The following is a 15,383-nucleotide window of genomic DNA, read 5'->3' on the forward strand; positions in this document are numbered from 1 at the left end:
ATGCAATGTTCTCCTCGAAATGCTTCCTGACAGATGCCCGTCTCACCGGCATATTCCTCAGCACAAAGTGAACGCAGCATTTTTTTTGACTTTTCGACATCTTGAATTTTTCACAACTGTGCAAGAAAATGCCAACAGTGCACCTATACAGAGGAAGAACATTGAAAACATAAATGCAGTGAACACAAGTGTTGAGAACTTACAGCTGCCATGCTGAAAGACCATGACTGTACACGTACCATGTACACATGCCTGATTTGATGGTATTATTCTTATTATTATGGATTGTTACGTGGTTCCATGAATTACTAAGAGTAAGACCTACTTGAAGTAGATGTGGTGTGGCGTCCACCGTTTGAGATATGAAGAAAAGCTAGAAACTATACTAAGATGCTAAGACAGGACACATGAAACACAGCTAGCTCTACAGGATACAGTCAGCACGGCTACGGAATGCATATGACAGAGAGACACGGCGGGATGAGATAGATACACACAGAGAACCTTGCTGCACTTCTATGGAACAATGTACGGTAACACCAACACTAACTTATAGGTAAGGAAAGACGGTCGGTGCATGTGCATAAGGAGCTCGAACACAGGTTCAGATTATCAGTTCGTATCTGTGGACCAGTCTGAGAGGGTGGCTGCGTCACGCAGCATCAGCTGCCGCAGCGTCAGCAGCGATTTGAGAATAGTCTGGTTTTGCTGTGCCTGTGGCACAGCAGGACTTCGCTTGGAGATCTCCGTCGGTAGCCAGGCGACCGGCAGCTGTTGCAGGGTCAGTGTGGCTGGCAAATTCTCATTGTTTGTCACATTGCTCCACTGGCTGAGCGTGTCGGAGGGGGTCTGGACACTTGCCACATACCTACAGCAGCAGCAGCAGCAGCAAAGAAGCAGCAACACGTACACATACATTGATTGCAGGTCAACACGATGACTCGCACAGTTGTGATGGCTAAAAAAAACCCAAAAAAAACAGAAGGCGTACAAAGGCGTACTAGAAGAGAGAAAATGGACAACAGTAGTACATTGTAACGTTTATAGGTCTGCCTTACTACCAGCCTTCTTGTGACAAAGCTAAAAGAGGCAACGGGCATGGTTGGGCTCTGTTTCGTTGCACTTACGATGAATATAGTGCTGTGTGAAGCTTCCTAGATCTTTCCTCCTCACTCTCTGCAGCCGGTACTGAGCTTGCCTGAGCTGATGCTGAAGTATTGCTTGCTGTTCCGGCAGCAGCAGCAGCAGCAGTACTACTAGCAGCCTGTGTAGGTGCAGCAGCAGTGCCTGCATTACTCGTGGATGCTCCAGGTAGCTGTGCTGCGGGTGTAGTGGCTGCAGTCTGCAATAGGAGAACACACACACCATACACTCAGGATATATTCCATACAGACATAGCATAAAGGCACCATGCTCTTCTAAGGTGACAAGATGTGTATGTGTGAGAGCTAGCTGTAATGTAGACACAATACATCAACTCACTACAATGTACTACTACTAGCATGACCCCGTTCTCCGCAAGTCTCCAGTCTGTACTAGCATGACCCCGTTCTCCGCAAGTCTCCAGTCTGTACTAGCATGACCCCGTTCTCCGCAAGTCTCCAGTCTGTACTAGCATGACCCCGTTCTCCGCAAGTCTCCAGTCTGTACTAGCATGACCCCGTTCTCCGCAAGTCTCCAGTCTGTACTAGCATGACCCCGTTCTCCGCAAGTCTCCAGTCTGTACTAGCATGACCCCGTTCTCCGCAAGTCTCCAGTCTGTACTAGCATGACCCCGTTCTCCGCAAGTCTCCAGTCTGTACTAGCATGACCCCGTTCTCCGCAAGTCTCCAGTCTGTACTAGCATGACCCCGTTCTCTGCAAGTCTCCAGTCTGTACTAGCATGACCCCGTTCTCTGCAAGTCTCCAGTCTTTACTAGCACAGCAGCACAGAAAACTAGCCCATCCATCGACTGCAACAGGACGCTGTACAATATTGATTGTAGGATCTCCGCTGGGAAAAGACGAGTGCAATTTGCGCTTTTCAGGACACCCCAGCAATGTCTAACGAGAACCAATGGCGTAGGTGTGAATGTGTTTGAGTATGGAGACAATGATCACGGTCTGGATAGCATGGATAGCATGGATACCATGGGTAGCATGGTCACGAATCATGATTGATACTAGCTGTTACCAACCTGCTGAGCTGCACTGCCTGTCGGGTTTGACCCTGCCGCCGTTGCCCCTAGCGTATACAAACACAGAGACACGTGCACCGAAAACAGGATACAGTAAGTTTGAGCTGGCGCAAAGTCAGTAGTACAGTGAGTGTGTCGATTACGCCTATGAATCCATTACGCCTATGAATCGATTACGCCTATGAATCCATTCATGAATGTAACCTTGTGCATTCAAGGCGTTCGATATTCATGTCCTGAGCCCTGGAATCAGTTCGGAATCGATTCATCCAATTCACATGGGGTGATGCGAGTAGCCAGGGGTAACTCATGAATGGAGTCAATATCGATTCGTGGGCAAAATCGAACGCACTCACTTAGTAACTGTGGCTGACTGTCATGATTGCCATACAACACACAGAGCAAGTTTCCCTTGCATTGTGTAGTGTGTGGGGAGGGGCGTTACAAAAAAACTTTTTTTATGAAAGTGACAACCTGCGGTTGATGACCGAATAAGGAAATTAGCAGAGACTGCAGTGCAACGTACTACAGTACATAATTATAGGTTTGGGCTTCACGTAATTTGGGTATGCTCAGGAAGGAGCGGAAAGGAGAGGCTCTACATCACTTATTATTCTGCAATGGAAATTCTCCACAGAAAAGACTTGACTGGAGAGCACTGGGGAGGAAACACCGCACTTGTGACTGGTAGACAGCTTCAGAGGACATGCATCTCTCCCAAGCAAATGACAAGGAAAACGACTCTCTTATAATAGCAATAAAGAGAACAAATTCTGCAGTCATCGCCACACTACAACGAAGTCATGAAAGTTTACCAGAATTAATTTTCTTGTCACATTCATCAGTGGAAAGTCGTGACTGAAGAATTGTTGTCTCCACGTCGATAAATTGTTGTCTCCACGTCGATTATTTGCAAAACGACTCTCCCCAGACATTGCCAACTTGCACATCTGCTATATCAGTGTGTGCACCGACGACTGCTGCATCAGCTGTTTCTAGCTGCATCCCATCAGCCAGCTCCCTCTTCTCAGCATAAGGGTCAAATTGGTTGGTATGTCTTGAAAGATGGTATTGACTGGCTGCTAAGACTTAGGCTGAGACTTGGGCTGAGACTGGGGCTGAGACTGGGGCTAAGACTGGGGCTAAGACTGGGGCTAAGACCGACTAAGACTGGCTAAGACTGGGGCTAAGACCGACTAAGACTGGCTATTAGACTGGCTAAGATTGACTAAGGCACAAACAAGTTCTATGGAGCAGTATAGTGTTCTAGACATGACAAAACCACTACTACTGGCACAATACTGCCACTGCCAACATTCTCAACAACAAACGGCCCAGCGAAGGCATGCCCTGCAGTAACTCACCATTGACAGCTGGTGCAGCAGCAGCAGCAGAAGTAGCAGCACCGGCCAGTGCCAGGGCCGCTTGTCCTGGCATGCTTGCTGTGACTGGTGTTGCAAGCGGAGAGGCTGCCAAACTTGCCGCCGACGCCACTCCAGTGGCAGCTGACTTGCTGACAGTCACCGAGCGGGGAAAGTAATTTCTACGGAACCCAAGCACACACATTACACAGATTGGAATACTTCGACCAGTGGAGTGATCATATCCTAGTTTGAGCAATTCTACAATAGAAGCCGAACACAAATACACTGTACAAGTGCGCTTCCCAAACAGCATGTCACAAGAGCAGCGCCAGTTAACAAACCTGCTTACAAAAAAATGATGATAGACAAGCATGCTATTGACTTACGGTGAGCGCTGTGCAATAGTGATCATGCGCCGTCCATGACCATGGTGATTCTCACGAATGTGCTTGCTCAGTTTGTAGTGTGACAGGAATGGCCTGGAGAGAGAGAGTGAGAGAGAGAGAGAGAGTGAGAGAGAGAGAGAGAGAGAGAGAGAGAGAAAGAGAGAAAGAGAGAGAGAGAGAGAGAGAGAGACAGATACAGAGAAACAGGAAGAGACGTTAACATTTCATAGCTTATACAGACACGCAGATCTAGCAAGCAGACGGGCAATAGGACAAGTAATACCGCCGATATCAGTGTGCTGTGGCCAAGTTTCTTGCAGAATTACTTCAAAGTACTGAGAACTGCAACTACAGACTAGCATCCGACCTCTACAAGTACTCCCATGGCATACAGCATGTAGCTGCATACCGGTAGTGAGTTTTCACTCGGCATCACCAGCAGCTGTAATAAAAAAAGATTACCCTAAAAAAACCCAGCATAAATGATCACAGGGCATCATCAACACACCATCACAGTGTCAGGTCTGGAGTACTACAGAATACACTACATGTCCTGCATACAGCACCACAATATCATCTCTACCGACAGGTGAGCCGTTACTTACGCATTACGCTTGAACCGCTGGCATGTTGTCCACTTGCAGGGGTACTCGCCGGGAGTGCCCAGGTGAGAGGAGCTGTACAAGTGACTGCCTTCATAGGTGTTAGTCATGTGTGATAAGAAGTCCTGCAGCACATCAGCAGAGAGAGAGAGAGAGAGAGAGAGAGAGAGAGAGAGAGAGAGAGAGAGAGAGAGAGAGAGAGAGAGAGAGAGAGAGAGAGAGAGAGAGAGAGAGAGAGAGAGAGAGAGAGAGAGAGAGAGAGAGAGAGAGAGAGAGAGAAAGAGAGAGCCATGTCAGTAAGTTATCATGCACTGACACTGAAATACACCAGTAGAGCAAAACTATTATCGCGCGCAGTGCATGCACAGAAACTGTGAACAGCTACAAGGACCAGATCAAGCAATGGAGACTGAAATGACACCCGCACACACACACACGCACGCATGCACGCGCGCAAGCACAAGCACACGCACACACCTGCCCACCTGCCCACCCACACACCCACACACATGCACACACCTTACCAAGTTAGATACAGCTGTGGCAGGTGAAATTCAGCCAAAGTGCAAAACCCATGCCCTGAAGTAGTGCATGTGGTACATACACATAGTACACAACTAAACACAACATCAACATTCCACAGAATTGTTTCTGATCTTCAGTAGGATAATTATACACTAACCGGTTCACCCTCATACTGGTGGCCACAGCCTTCCCACAGACATTCATACACCACCATATTGGGCTGTGGCGACTGGAAGGGAAGAGCAAAACAGAATCCATGCACCACATGTATGGAATAAACACACAGATGAAGATATATGTAGCAAGTAGCAAGTATACAAACAAGCATACACATGTACATCTTTCAGCCACCGAAGTCTTCTCCAATTTCTCTGCCAGGCCTCCTCCTTAGGGACTAGACATGAAAGTAATGCTTACATGTCATCCATCCCAGCAGAGTGCTACTCCCTGAAAAAGCAAAACTGATGCAACGCACACGACGCTAGCCACACGTAATGCCACACAGATGTTCCACTGACTTCGACATGCAGTAAAAGCCTGTATAATCATTAATCACCCATACACTACAACGTACTGTGCAAGATACTACTGTCGTGGACATGGAAATCCGGCCGCACGTCTAGCGGCCCAAGAGCGCTGGCCATGCAGCCGTGGGTGCGGTACATCATGGTACATATGCGCTGCAGCACGCTGGTCGCATCGGATCAACGAACAACATTACATACATGACACTGCGTGCAACGACGTTACGTTCTGCACGTGCTGAGGGTGCCGGCCCCGGTCATTCGACTGGATTTCCATATCCACGACAGTACTTCAAGTACATGTACATGTACTGTGTACTGTATCATGGGCTTTTACCGTACTCGGATCAGAGCACTGCTCATCTCATAGAACATGTGACTGTGCGTACTCACCGCAAAGACACTGCTGTGAGACAATGATGAGGCTTTGACATCGTACTCGGTACGCTGGGTTTCAGACAGCTGGTGCCACTGAAGATGAGTACACAATAAACAAAAATACAAAAAAAATGTCTCTCAAAGTTACATCATACATATCAAGTTGGTCTAGAGTGGGAAGAGCTCAGCTGTTCCCTCCAGCTCAACTCGCACTAATGTACTTCAGTACACGTAATGCAGACAAGAAAACAGAGGTTGTTATACTGCGTGACCCATACAACACACTCCATTGGGCTGTGTCCTTACACTAACTGTATGTTCAGCATGTCTCCAACAAAACACACACCACATGCATGTATTAATATTGGCCACACGCTCTAAAAATATACACCTGCCTTTTTTCCTTTCAAAAGTGAGCTGGAGGGAGGTTGAAAATGCTTATAACAAAAATACAGTACGCACATACACTCCTGCTCACAAGTTTCCAACAGCATCGCACTGGACACACTGGCCAGATACGCTGAGTGAATGCCAAGAGCAGCAGTGAAAAGAGTAGTTTGTAGCTGGCATGGTGCAAGCTGTATCCATACCTCAGCCTCGACGAGGCGATTCAGTTCATCAGCAGCAATACTGGGCTGCGTGTTCCTCAGCTTCAAACTAACTTCGCCGGCAAATAAGAGATATGCCGAGACGGAACCCAATGCGGAGCGTGAACTCTTCTGCAGCCAACACAGCACAACAATGCAACTGGTCTCAGAGCACAGTGATCTACGGGGACGTACAATCACGACAGCGGCAACGACAATGCTTTCACAGCTACATCGTCCTGTATGGACATCGGGACATGTGAATCAAACGCATGCTTATACTGTTGTGCAGAGTACAGCATGCACATGTAATTGAGTCCCGACAGAATCCAGTGAGTCATGTCAATCATGCAACTGACATTCTACATTTCTCACTGAGGACAATTGTGCAGTCAATTGACATGCTAAGATGAGTGAAGTTTGGATAAGAGAATTTCAGTCAGTGACACTTGGCTAACTGACAAGTGCCTGGAAGTAACGTGCATACACACAGATGTGCACACATGCCTAAACACACACACACACGCGTACACACACAACATGCGAGAACGTCACGCAGCCCAGGATCCTCACCGGCATGCTGCTGGGTGCGATTGCAATAGGCTTTCGTGGCAGAGGGCTTGCCGTGACTGGTGTGGAGGGAGCAGCACGATACGGAACAGATGATACTCCGCTACCAGCGGCTGCAATGTTAGAAGCACTACCAGCGTTAACTCCGTCGGTCTCGTCTACAATCTTCGGCGAAGGCACCTTGAGTGGTGCAATATCCTCACCAAAGTAGTACCACTCGTCACTCAATACTACCGAGGATAACTGGAATACCTGAAAAGTTATGGAGAGCAGCAGAAAAGGAAAGTGTTCTCGCCATAACCAAATGGAACACACAAAAACACGCCTGACAATGACAAAATGATATTTCCACAAGCACTCCAGATCACCACAAGCACACCAGGTCACCACAAGCACACCAGATCACCACAGGCACACCAGATCACCACAAGCACACCAGATGACCAGTAGCAGTACATGAAGTTAGTTGCCTACTCACCTTCAAACCTTTCAGTCGCCGTATCTGCCTATCGCTCTCGTTGTATCGTGACTCGCACACATACACATCGGTCTCGTTCACCTCCGTCATTCGGCCTTTTGTGTATGTCTGCATGTCCAGAACGGCACATCGACCCTGGATGGACTTCATGGAGTTGGAGTCATGCAGACTGCTCATCAACAGCTCGCGCTTATAGAACATGCGTGATGGCGAGTGTTCGACCTCTGATGGACGCACAAACCATGGTCCATGGAAGTACGGATGTCCACTAATGCACGCACACAAACAGAGTGAACATCACAAATAACACATCAGCCAACGAGCCCCTGATGCAGCTCAGTGCAAGCAGCTGGTGGTGGGCATTCCCGCTAGCTAGGTGCCCTAGTACATACGGGCTATGTCTATGGAACTCATGGAGGCTGGTATAGAGTAAGGAACGCAAAGTACACATTCACCAAGTGCTACACAGCAGAACTCGGTACTCAGTGCTACTCACCACAACCATTTCAATTTTCAAGCAATATGGGCAGTAGAAGAAAGAAGACCAGCGGTGACAGATGTGAGTAGGAAGGCTGAAAGCACATTGCCGGCCCATGACTAGTGACCGTACATGTTGCAGGGGTACATAACTACACATCATGTCAGGCTTTAAAATCCAGCAGTACTGTAAACCGGGAAACTTTCGCGAGCGGATAATTTTCGCGAGTTTCGGGATCACTGCCAAAACGCGAATTGGAATCGCTGCAAACTGAGGAATTTGAACGGAAGTACATGCACTAGTACCACCTGAAAAGACCAAATCGCTAAAATTTCCCGTCGTTAACAGGGGCGTTTTTTCAAAACGCAAAAGTTGCACGCCGCAAAAGTTTCCCGGTTTACAGTATCTAATTGTTAGACCTACGCCAGCGTACATGTACATATAGAGTCTCTTACTCTTTATCAGTCCAAATACGATCAATACGTGCCACAAATGGGTCGGCTTGATCGGAGCGCAAATATACATTATCACCTGAGCAAACAACAACACCAGCGTCGGCAGCATCAGTAGTGCACAATACAACACATCCACCAGTGATTGATATCCAGCACGTGCCCGAAACAGCACATTGCTCATTCCAACATACAACAAGACTATGCCAGTATTATGATATGCATGTAAAGGCTCAGATATGCCCAGTGCACAGCCCAGCAAACTCAGGCAGGGCAGAGGCGACAGACAACTACACAACGCCTGCACACTAACACTATTGTTAGGAAAATGTGATTTACTGGGGACGTTTAGCAATGCGAAAATTCGAACATTTGGTGGTGGTGATATTTTGCGAAAATCTATTTCGAAAAAGAAAACTTGTGAGGTTTAGCAATGCGAAATGACTTTTCTCGAAGTTATATGATTTTTGCGCACGCGCAAAAATATGTTAACACAGAAGGCGCATGCTCTTTTCCCAACAAACTCTCACACGCTCATTGCTCTCCGAAGTCCACTGTTCCTGACTTCAGTTCTTGCTTTGTCCGCTTAGGCAGTGGATTTCTTTCTCAACCCACCCACTCACTCCACTATTGTCATCATCATGTTTCCTATTCTAGTTCTCTCCTGTCGGTATCCATTATCATACCGGCCTACAATAACTACACCGATGCCGTCTACCGGCGAAACTCTGTAAATACATGGAGGGGAGTCAACCTTGCTTACCAGGCTCCTCAAAGGCTCATTCAGCCTCTCACACCCAGACGGCTCACTCAGCCTCGGCTCACTCAGCCTCTCAATACGGCTCACTCAGCCTCCGCAGCCGGGCCCTGCCCGGCTGCCTCCATACGGCTCACTCAGCCTCCGCAGCAGGGCCCTGCCCAGCTGCCATACACACACATTCACACAGCTCTAAGCTGTCACTCACTCGGAGCCTGGCAAAGCAATTGACAAACCCTCCTATTCCCCAAACTGGTTGCTCGTTGTGTGAGTGCGGCATGCAGATGCTTGTGTTAATTGAATCTTATAGTACCGTACCGTATATACATCTCAGTCTCAAGCAGGGGGCTGTAAAATTACTACTCCCTGTAGTCAAATGCGTACCGAGAAAAGAGAAAGTTACTTTCGCAAATCACTGCAACTTCGCGTCCAAGTTTTCGAAGTTTCGACCTTTGTTTCTGTTCTCATTCCCAGACTCGAATTTTCTTTAGAACTTTCGCGTTGCTAAACGTCCTTACTAATTCCTTGAAAGTAGCAATGTCACAGGATCACCAAGATCAACACAAGCAAAAGTCTGTTGAACAACTCTAGCTGTGCGTTTGGTTGGTACAACCTAGAACAGGATTCACCAGAACAGCGCGTTTGGTTGGAGCTGCACCTGTTCTGGGTTGGCCAGTAACATGTTCTGCTTGACCGAGCAGACCGAGCAGTTTCACTTTTTCACAGTGAAACCTGGCTGGACCATCGATTTGGTCTCACATGATCACGTACATACGCCTTTGGGTTGGACTCGTTGTACTGTACAAAGTGACCATGGTGACCCGTACACATTTTGAAGAATGCACCAAGTTAGGCAAACCTTTCACAAAAATGTGCTCTGTTTCTGGAGTACCGTTTGGTTGGCACGAGGCTGCTCCATGTGCACCAGCCGTCCGATCCTGTTCTAGATCGTACCAACCATACACACCCCAGGAAGACCATTACAACGAGAGCATGGGCTAGTATACCGGTAATCCAAAATTTCCTCTCTGTAATAATTCACTCGGACTAGATGAGAAGATCATACTGATTCTTAATTCGCAATAAAATTTGAGATTCCTGATCTGTCCCTTGTGATCTTGAGGCTCAAACATAGGCATTTTGGGCGAAATAACATTTTCGCCCTCTGGACCACTGTAACAGTAGCAAAAACCCTAGCGACCCCTATTTAGTTCACAGAATGACTCCCAAAGACCATATCTACACATCCACAGAACTTGTGACCAGGGAGCAGTGAAAAAATATCGAGGCAATCGTCAAACTGGTCGCGTATGCTCGAGTCACCTGCCGGTATTTTACTACTCGCTGCTTGTGGCCGCGGTAGAGTGCAGAGCTATGCCACAGGGTGCACGGATGAACACTGGGAGTAACTAGCTCTGTAGCAGCAGCATTGCCACTGTCAACTCAAGATCGTGGCACAAGAGCAAACGGAGGTGCAGCAGCAGCAGCGGTGGCAGTGGCGGCGGCAGCAGCAGCCCTAGCACCGGCGGGCGCCATCAAACACAGCACAAATAAACTCACCCAGTTTGAAGGTGCACGACTCAAAGACAAACTGTTCATAATAGGTACAGCCGGTGCCATCCTCGCCAGGCGGTGTATCTGTTGACTCAGTGACCTTCACCACATTCTGCAGCGAACACAACATACAAGGTCAAGTAAAATGTACCGCTACAAACATACATACGTACGCACGCACGCACGCACACACACACACATACATACATACATACACACATGCCCATGCTCAAAGTACAACAGACTAGTTTGCACAGCAGTACCAGAGGATGACACTATTAATTTCTGCAAAGCGGATCGGACACAGCGTAATGTCAGAGGTACACAGTAACACTGTGCCCTCTTCAAGGTAAAAAGAACCCAGGCAGCATTGGTTACACACTTACGCACACGCGCACCTGCCCGCACGCCCACGCCCGCACCCGCATCCTCACATACACACATTTGAGTCATGACAGGCAAATCAACCCGGCACTCACGTGCGTGCTGGGAACAACAAATGGCTGGTCATCCACCTGCGTTGACACAACAGTGGCTTGCATGCTACCCATAGTCGACGACGCATCACCAGCCTCTGACGACTCTACATTGTCAGTCTTGGCGGCCATCAGAGCAGCACTGCTGGACGATGTTGCAGCATGCTGTGCAAACACTGACTCTACACGACGAGCCTGCAATGGGTGCGCACGCATCTTCAGTTTGAAGCGGCCGGTCGTGAAAGGCCAGATCTTGATCTTCTTGAAGCTCTTCGCCTTGGTCATGTAGCGCGATTCGCACACGAACACATCCTCTTCAGCCAAACCCTATCGTAAGCGTGGCGGTGAACACAATACCGAGAATAATAGCTTAGTGCACAAGAACAGCAACAGTAGCAACAAGAAATTAATCCAGTGCCAGTTTATGCTTGATGCACATAGTGCATTTATAAAGACAAGAAAAGTCCAACAAATGAAAATGAGAACTCCACAGCAGGCTTTTTAAATGCCTGAAAGCAGGACAGAGAGAGAGAGACAGGCAGACAGACAGGCAGACAGACAGACAGACAGACCTCTTACCGAAGGCACCATTTTGAAGTAGTCTTTGCAGAACACTACACAGCACCGACCCACAATATCGGTTGCTGGGAAAGGAGCGTAGTAGTCACTCTTGAAGATCTCCTGCAAAGCAGACGGGAGGGATAATGGATGTACATGTAGGTCCACAGCACCGAACACATCTGTCCACGGCATGGTGGACTCAAAGCAACATATGCACGTTGATCACAGTTTAGTAATATGAACAAATCAACCCAGGTAATAGTAATACAAACAGACAAACACTCTCCAGAGCCTTTCAGAAATCGGGCAGTGAAGTGATAATCAAGTACACATATGCCAAACAAACCTGTTCCAGAAATTTCCGTGTTGGAACATGGAATGTCTCAGGTGGCCGGTAGAAATAGTTTCCAAAGAACTCCTGCATGAGTATGATAGAGAAGAAAGAAAGGAAGAGAGAGAGAGAGAGGGGGGGGCATGGATAGAAAAGAAAAAAAGAGCACGCAGAGATGAATATTTCCATCGCAACAGTATTCACCAGATACCGGTAACCACACTTCAGTGTAACATTTCTGGACTGGGGAAGCAGGCAGCAGCAATGTGTTGCATCTCATCCCATCCCATCACACACAGATACACGCACGCACGCCCACACACACACACACGCCCACACTCACCCGCCCACACACATGCACAAACATTGGCCCGAACATAAAATCATCACACAGCACACCAGTTGACAGTGAAGTGAAGAAGTGCACACTGAGCACTCACCACCGTGTCATCAGCACTGTCAGTGCTTTTCTGCCACCTCTCAATAGCTACAACATGATTGTCCATTTGGTCATCCCTATAAGGTCAACACAGCACCAGAACACCAGGATAACACCGGAAGAGATCACTGTGCTTGGGGCAATGTACAGCAAACCAACACAACGGATGAACACAAAACCTAGAAGTGGTGACCTATTTCACATACATGTAATTATTGTTATGTATCACAGGCTACACCACTGAACAGCAGCAGCACCACCATCAGCGCCAGCAATAGCAGCAGCAGCAGCAGCACTACTATCACCACCATCACTACCAGCAGCAGCAGTGAGGCAGAGGCAGGAGAGGCAGCATGGGCAACTAACCTGGCACGAACGTAGACAAAGTCACCACGTGCATATTTTTCACTTCCAATGGTGATGGACTCAGTGGGTATATACTTAGAGTCATCTCCAGCCTGTCACAGTGTGTATCAGATAGCATGGTGAGATACACGACAAGGACATCGAACACACAAGTGCACATACATAATTTCAGTCAATAGTGTATTGGCAATCACGTTACATCAACACAGCAAAAAAGATAATAGAACAATTTCCTACAGAGCAGTACACTTCGGCATTCACCATGCAGTACTTCAAGGCTGAGCACAGCATTAACACGGTGTGCTCAACCTTGACTAACGCACACCGCTCTAATCCCACCTGCAATACGGCAATTGGCGAGGTCAAGCAATCTCTACGGCCAAGAAGTAAGTATCATTTCTATAATACGCTGTGTTCACAACATAGCACATCTTCAAGTAAATGTCTCCAGGAAGCTTATCTTTCTTTGCCATCCCACCGGAGTGCAATACTCATAAACACTAAGTCTTCAGCAGTAGCAACAACAGCAGCAGCAATAGCAGCATAAGAAGCAGCAACTATATCACCAGCAAATGCACTACTACATGCATGTGTTCTACCTTTGCAACAGCCAAGCCGCCTAACCAGCCAAGCTGCAAATACTCTACGAGTATCAAACTGCAGCTTTCTGTATACCCGCCACTGACCTAGTGCAGGATGCAAGTACTTGACACAGTACCCAGCTACACACATCTCTAAATTACTAACCCTGCCTTAACCTTGGCATACAGGACAGCAGAACATCAGTAAGTCATTATGACCTATCATGACCCCAGCACTGAAGTTTCTAAAGCACCATGACCAGCCCAACGCACAATGTATCTCACCTCTCCATCTTCTTTAGAATCTGCTGCACCGGTTTGTTCACTGTCTCCAATCTTCGCTGACGTTTCCTCTACTTCCATCTGCTCCTCGCCGGATGGCGCTGGTGCTGATAAAGATTCTTGCCCACCGGCACGAGGAGCGGAGCTAGACTGGGAAACAGCGGGAGCTCTCTTTGCTGCATTCGCACTGGCAACACAGAAGTGCACACAAGAGGATATTAGGTTGCGTTCACCTGTTCACTGTGCGGTAAAAGGTGAGTTACGATATAGTGGTGGTTCGTAACAAGCAGAGTAGCGCTACACTGTTCGAAGAGTGGAGTCTTATGCCTGAATAAAGCAGAGCCAATGTATGCAGCAAGAAGAGGGGAGTTCACTGCAACTCTTGAGTTTCAGGTTTTTACCATCACCAGGCTAATAGATGATATATCTCACACATCTACTAAGACAGTTGACTGCATATTGCAATTTCCAGTCCTGATTTACTTCCAGCAGTAGGCAAAATGGCATACTGTTGCCAGTGTTTAGCAGCACTGCACCAACAAATATTGTTACCACACGTACCACTCCTGTCTGATGCGAGCCACCCTGGCTTCAAGGTTGGGCAGGCCAAAGCTGAATGCTGGAGAGTCGAGGAGCTGTCCTTGGCCACACAGCTCATCGCGCTTCTCTATGAAGACGCGTTGGAGTTGAACGGAGTCATTCCAGTGCTGAAAAGAAAGAAAGGTAGACAGGATACGATTGAAGCTCACACCCTAGCACTAACGACAAGATGAACTAGGAGTTGATCGAAGTGAATCAAGACACGGGCAGTATACAGCGGGATCACACTCATCCTTGCCACAATGGCCATTGAGCAGAGCAGTCAGCACCATTGCTATACTGTGTTGAATAGCTGAAGAGTAGCTGTATAGTGTAGTGTTGCACAGTATGCAAGTACCCCATAATACAGTACACACACACACACACACACACACACACGCAGCAGCAGCAGCAGATTCTGCTTGCGTACCTGTGAAGCTGGTCCGCATTGTTCACGCACAGTGTCAAACGCTGCGAATACATCCGCTTGCAACGTGTCCAATCGCAAATACTCTCCCTGCACAATGGCACGCAACACAATAGCATTATTATACGGTAGGACACTTCAGCAGGTAATATGACCGTAAATGCGAGACTATCCGGTACAAAGACAATCGTTAGTGTGCTGACAAATGCCCAGGCGAAAGAAGAAAATGGCAGACATACACACTAAACACAGCAGGTCAAGCAGTGTTCAAAGATGAGAGAGTAATATGTACATGCAGGTAGCAAGACAAGGATGAGCAACACGGGCTGAGCATACAAGCTATCTAGCTAATAATATCTTGTGCAAATAGCCAAAAACTAACCTCGTTCATTAAGCGTTTAATGCCGGACATGTCCAGACCTTTCCTAAACACAGACATACGCACACAGACACACAGACACATATTCATTGCACACACGTAAGCGTATCACACACATGCATGCATGCAC

General features: G+C 47.7%; 1 protein-coding gene across 1 annotated transcript in view; it reads right to left on the bottom strand.

The window, feature by feature from the left end:
• Positions 1-63: 63 nt before the first annotated feature.
• LOC135816133 (protein polybromo-1-like) overlaps positions 64-15,383 on the bottom strand; it is a 31,935-nt gene continuing 16,615 nt past the window's right edge. The window contains exons 25-46 of the mRNA XM_065329512.1: positions 15,257-15,299; positions 14,878-14,964; positions 14,430-14,575; positions 13,872-14,055; positions 13,006-13,097; positions 12,641-12,716; positions 12,216-12,287; positions 11,888-11,989; positions 11,312-11,635; positions 10,839-10,944; positions 8,525-8,600; positions 7,592-7,859; positions 7,117-7,365; positions 6,547-6,675; positions 5,972-6,049; positions 5,212-5,283; positions 4,533-4,654; positions 3,928-4,020; positions 3,542-3,720; positions 2,178-2,224; positions 1,128-1,342; positions 64-868 (exon numbers count right to left, since the gene is read on the bottom strand). Coding sequence (XP_065185584.1) covers positions 613-868; positions 1,128-1,342; positions 2,178-2,224; positions 3,542-3,720; positions 3,928-4,020; positions 4,533-4,654; positions 5,212-5,283; positions 5,972-6,049; positions 6,547-6,675; positions 7,117-7,365; positions 7,592-7,859; positions 8,525-8,600; positions 10,839-10,944; positions 11,312-11,635; positions 11,888-11,989; positions 12,216-12,287; positions 12,641-12,716; positions 13,006-13,097; positions 13,872-14,055; positions 14,430-14,575; positions 14,878-14,964; positions 15,257-15,299 — 3,016 coding nt within the window. The 3' untranslated portion in view covers positions 64-612. The remainder of the gene's footprint in view (positions 869-1,127; positions 1,343-2,177; positions 2,225-3,541; positions 3,721-3,927; positions 4,021-4,532; positions 4,655-5,211; positions 5,284-5,971; positions 6,050-6,546; positions 6,676-7,116; positions 7,366-7,591; positions 7,860-8,524; positions 8,601-10,838; positions 10,945-11,311; positions 11,636-11,887; positions 11,990-12,215; positions 12,288-12,640; positions 12,717-13,005; positions 13,098-13,871; positions 14,056-14,429; positions 14,576-14,877; positions 14,965-15,256; positions 15,300-15,383) is intronic.

The sequence above is a fragment of the Sycon ciliatum genome, chromosome 4 (genome assembly GCF_964019385.1).
Source record: "Sycon ciliatum chromosome 4, ocSycCili1.1, whole genome shotgun sequence".
Lineage (NCBI taxonomy): Eukaryota > Metazoa > Porifera > Calcarea > Leucosolenida > Sycettidae > Sycon > Sycon ciliatum.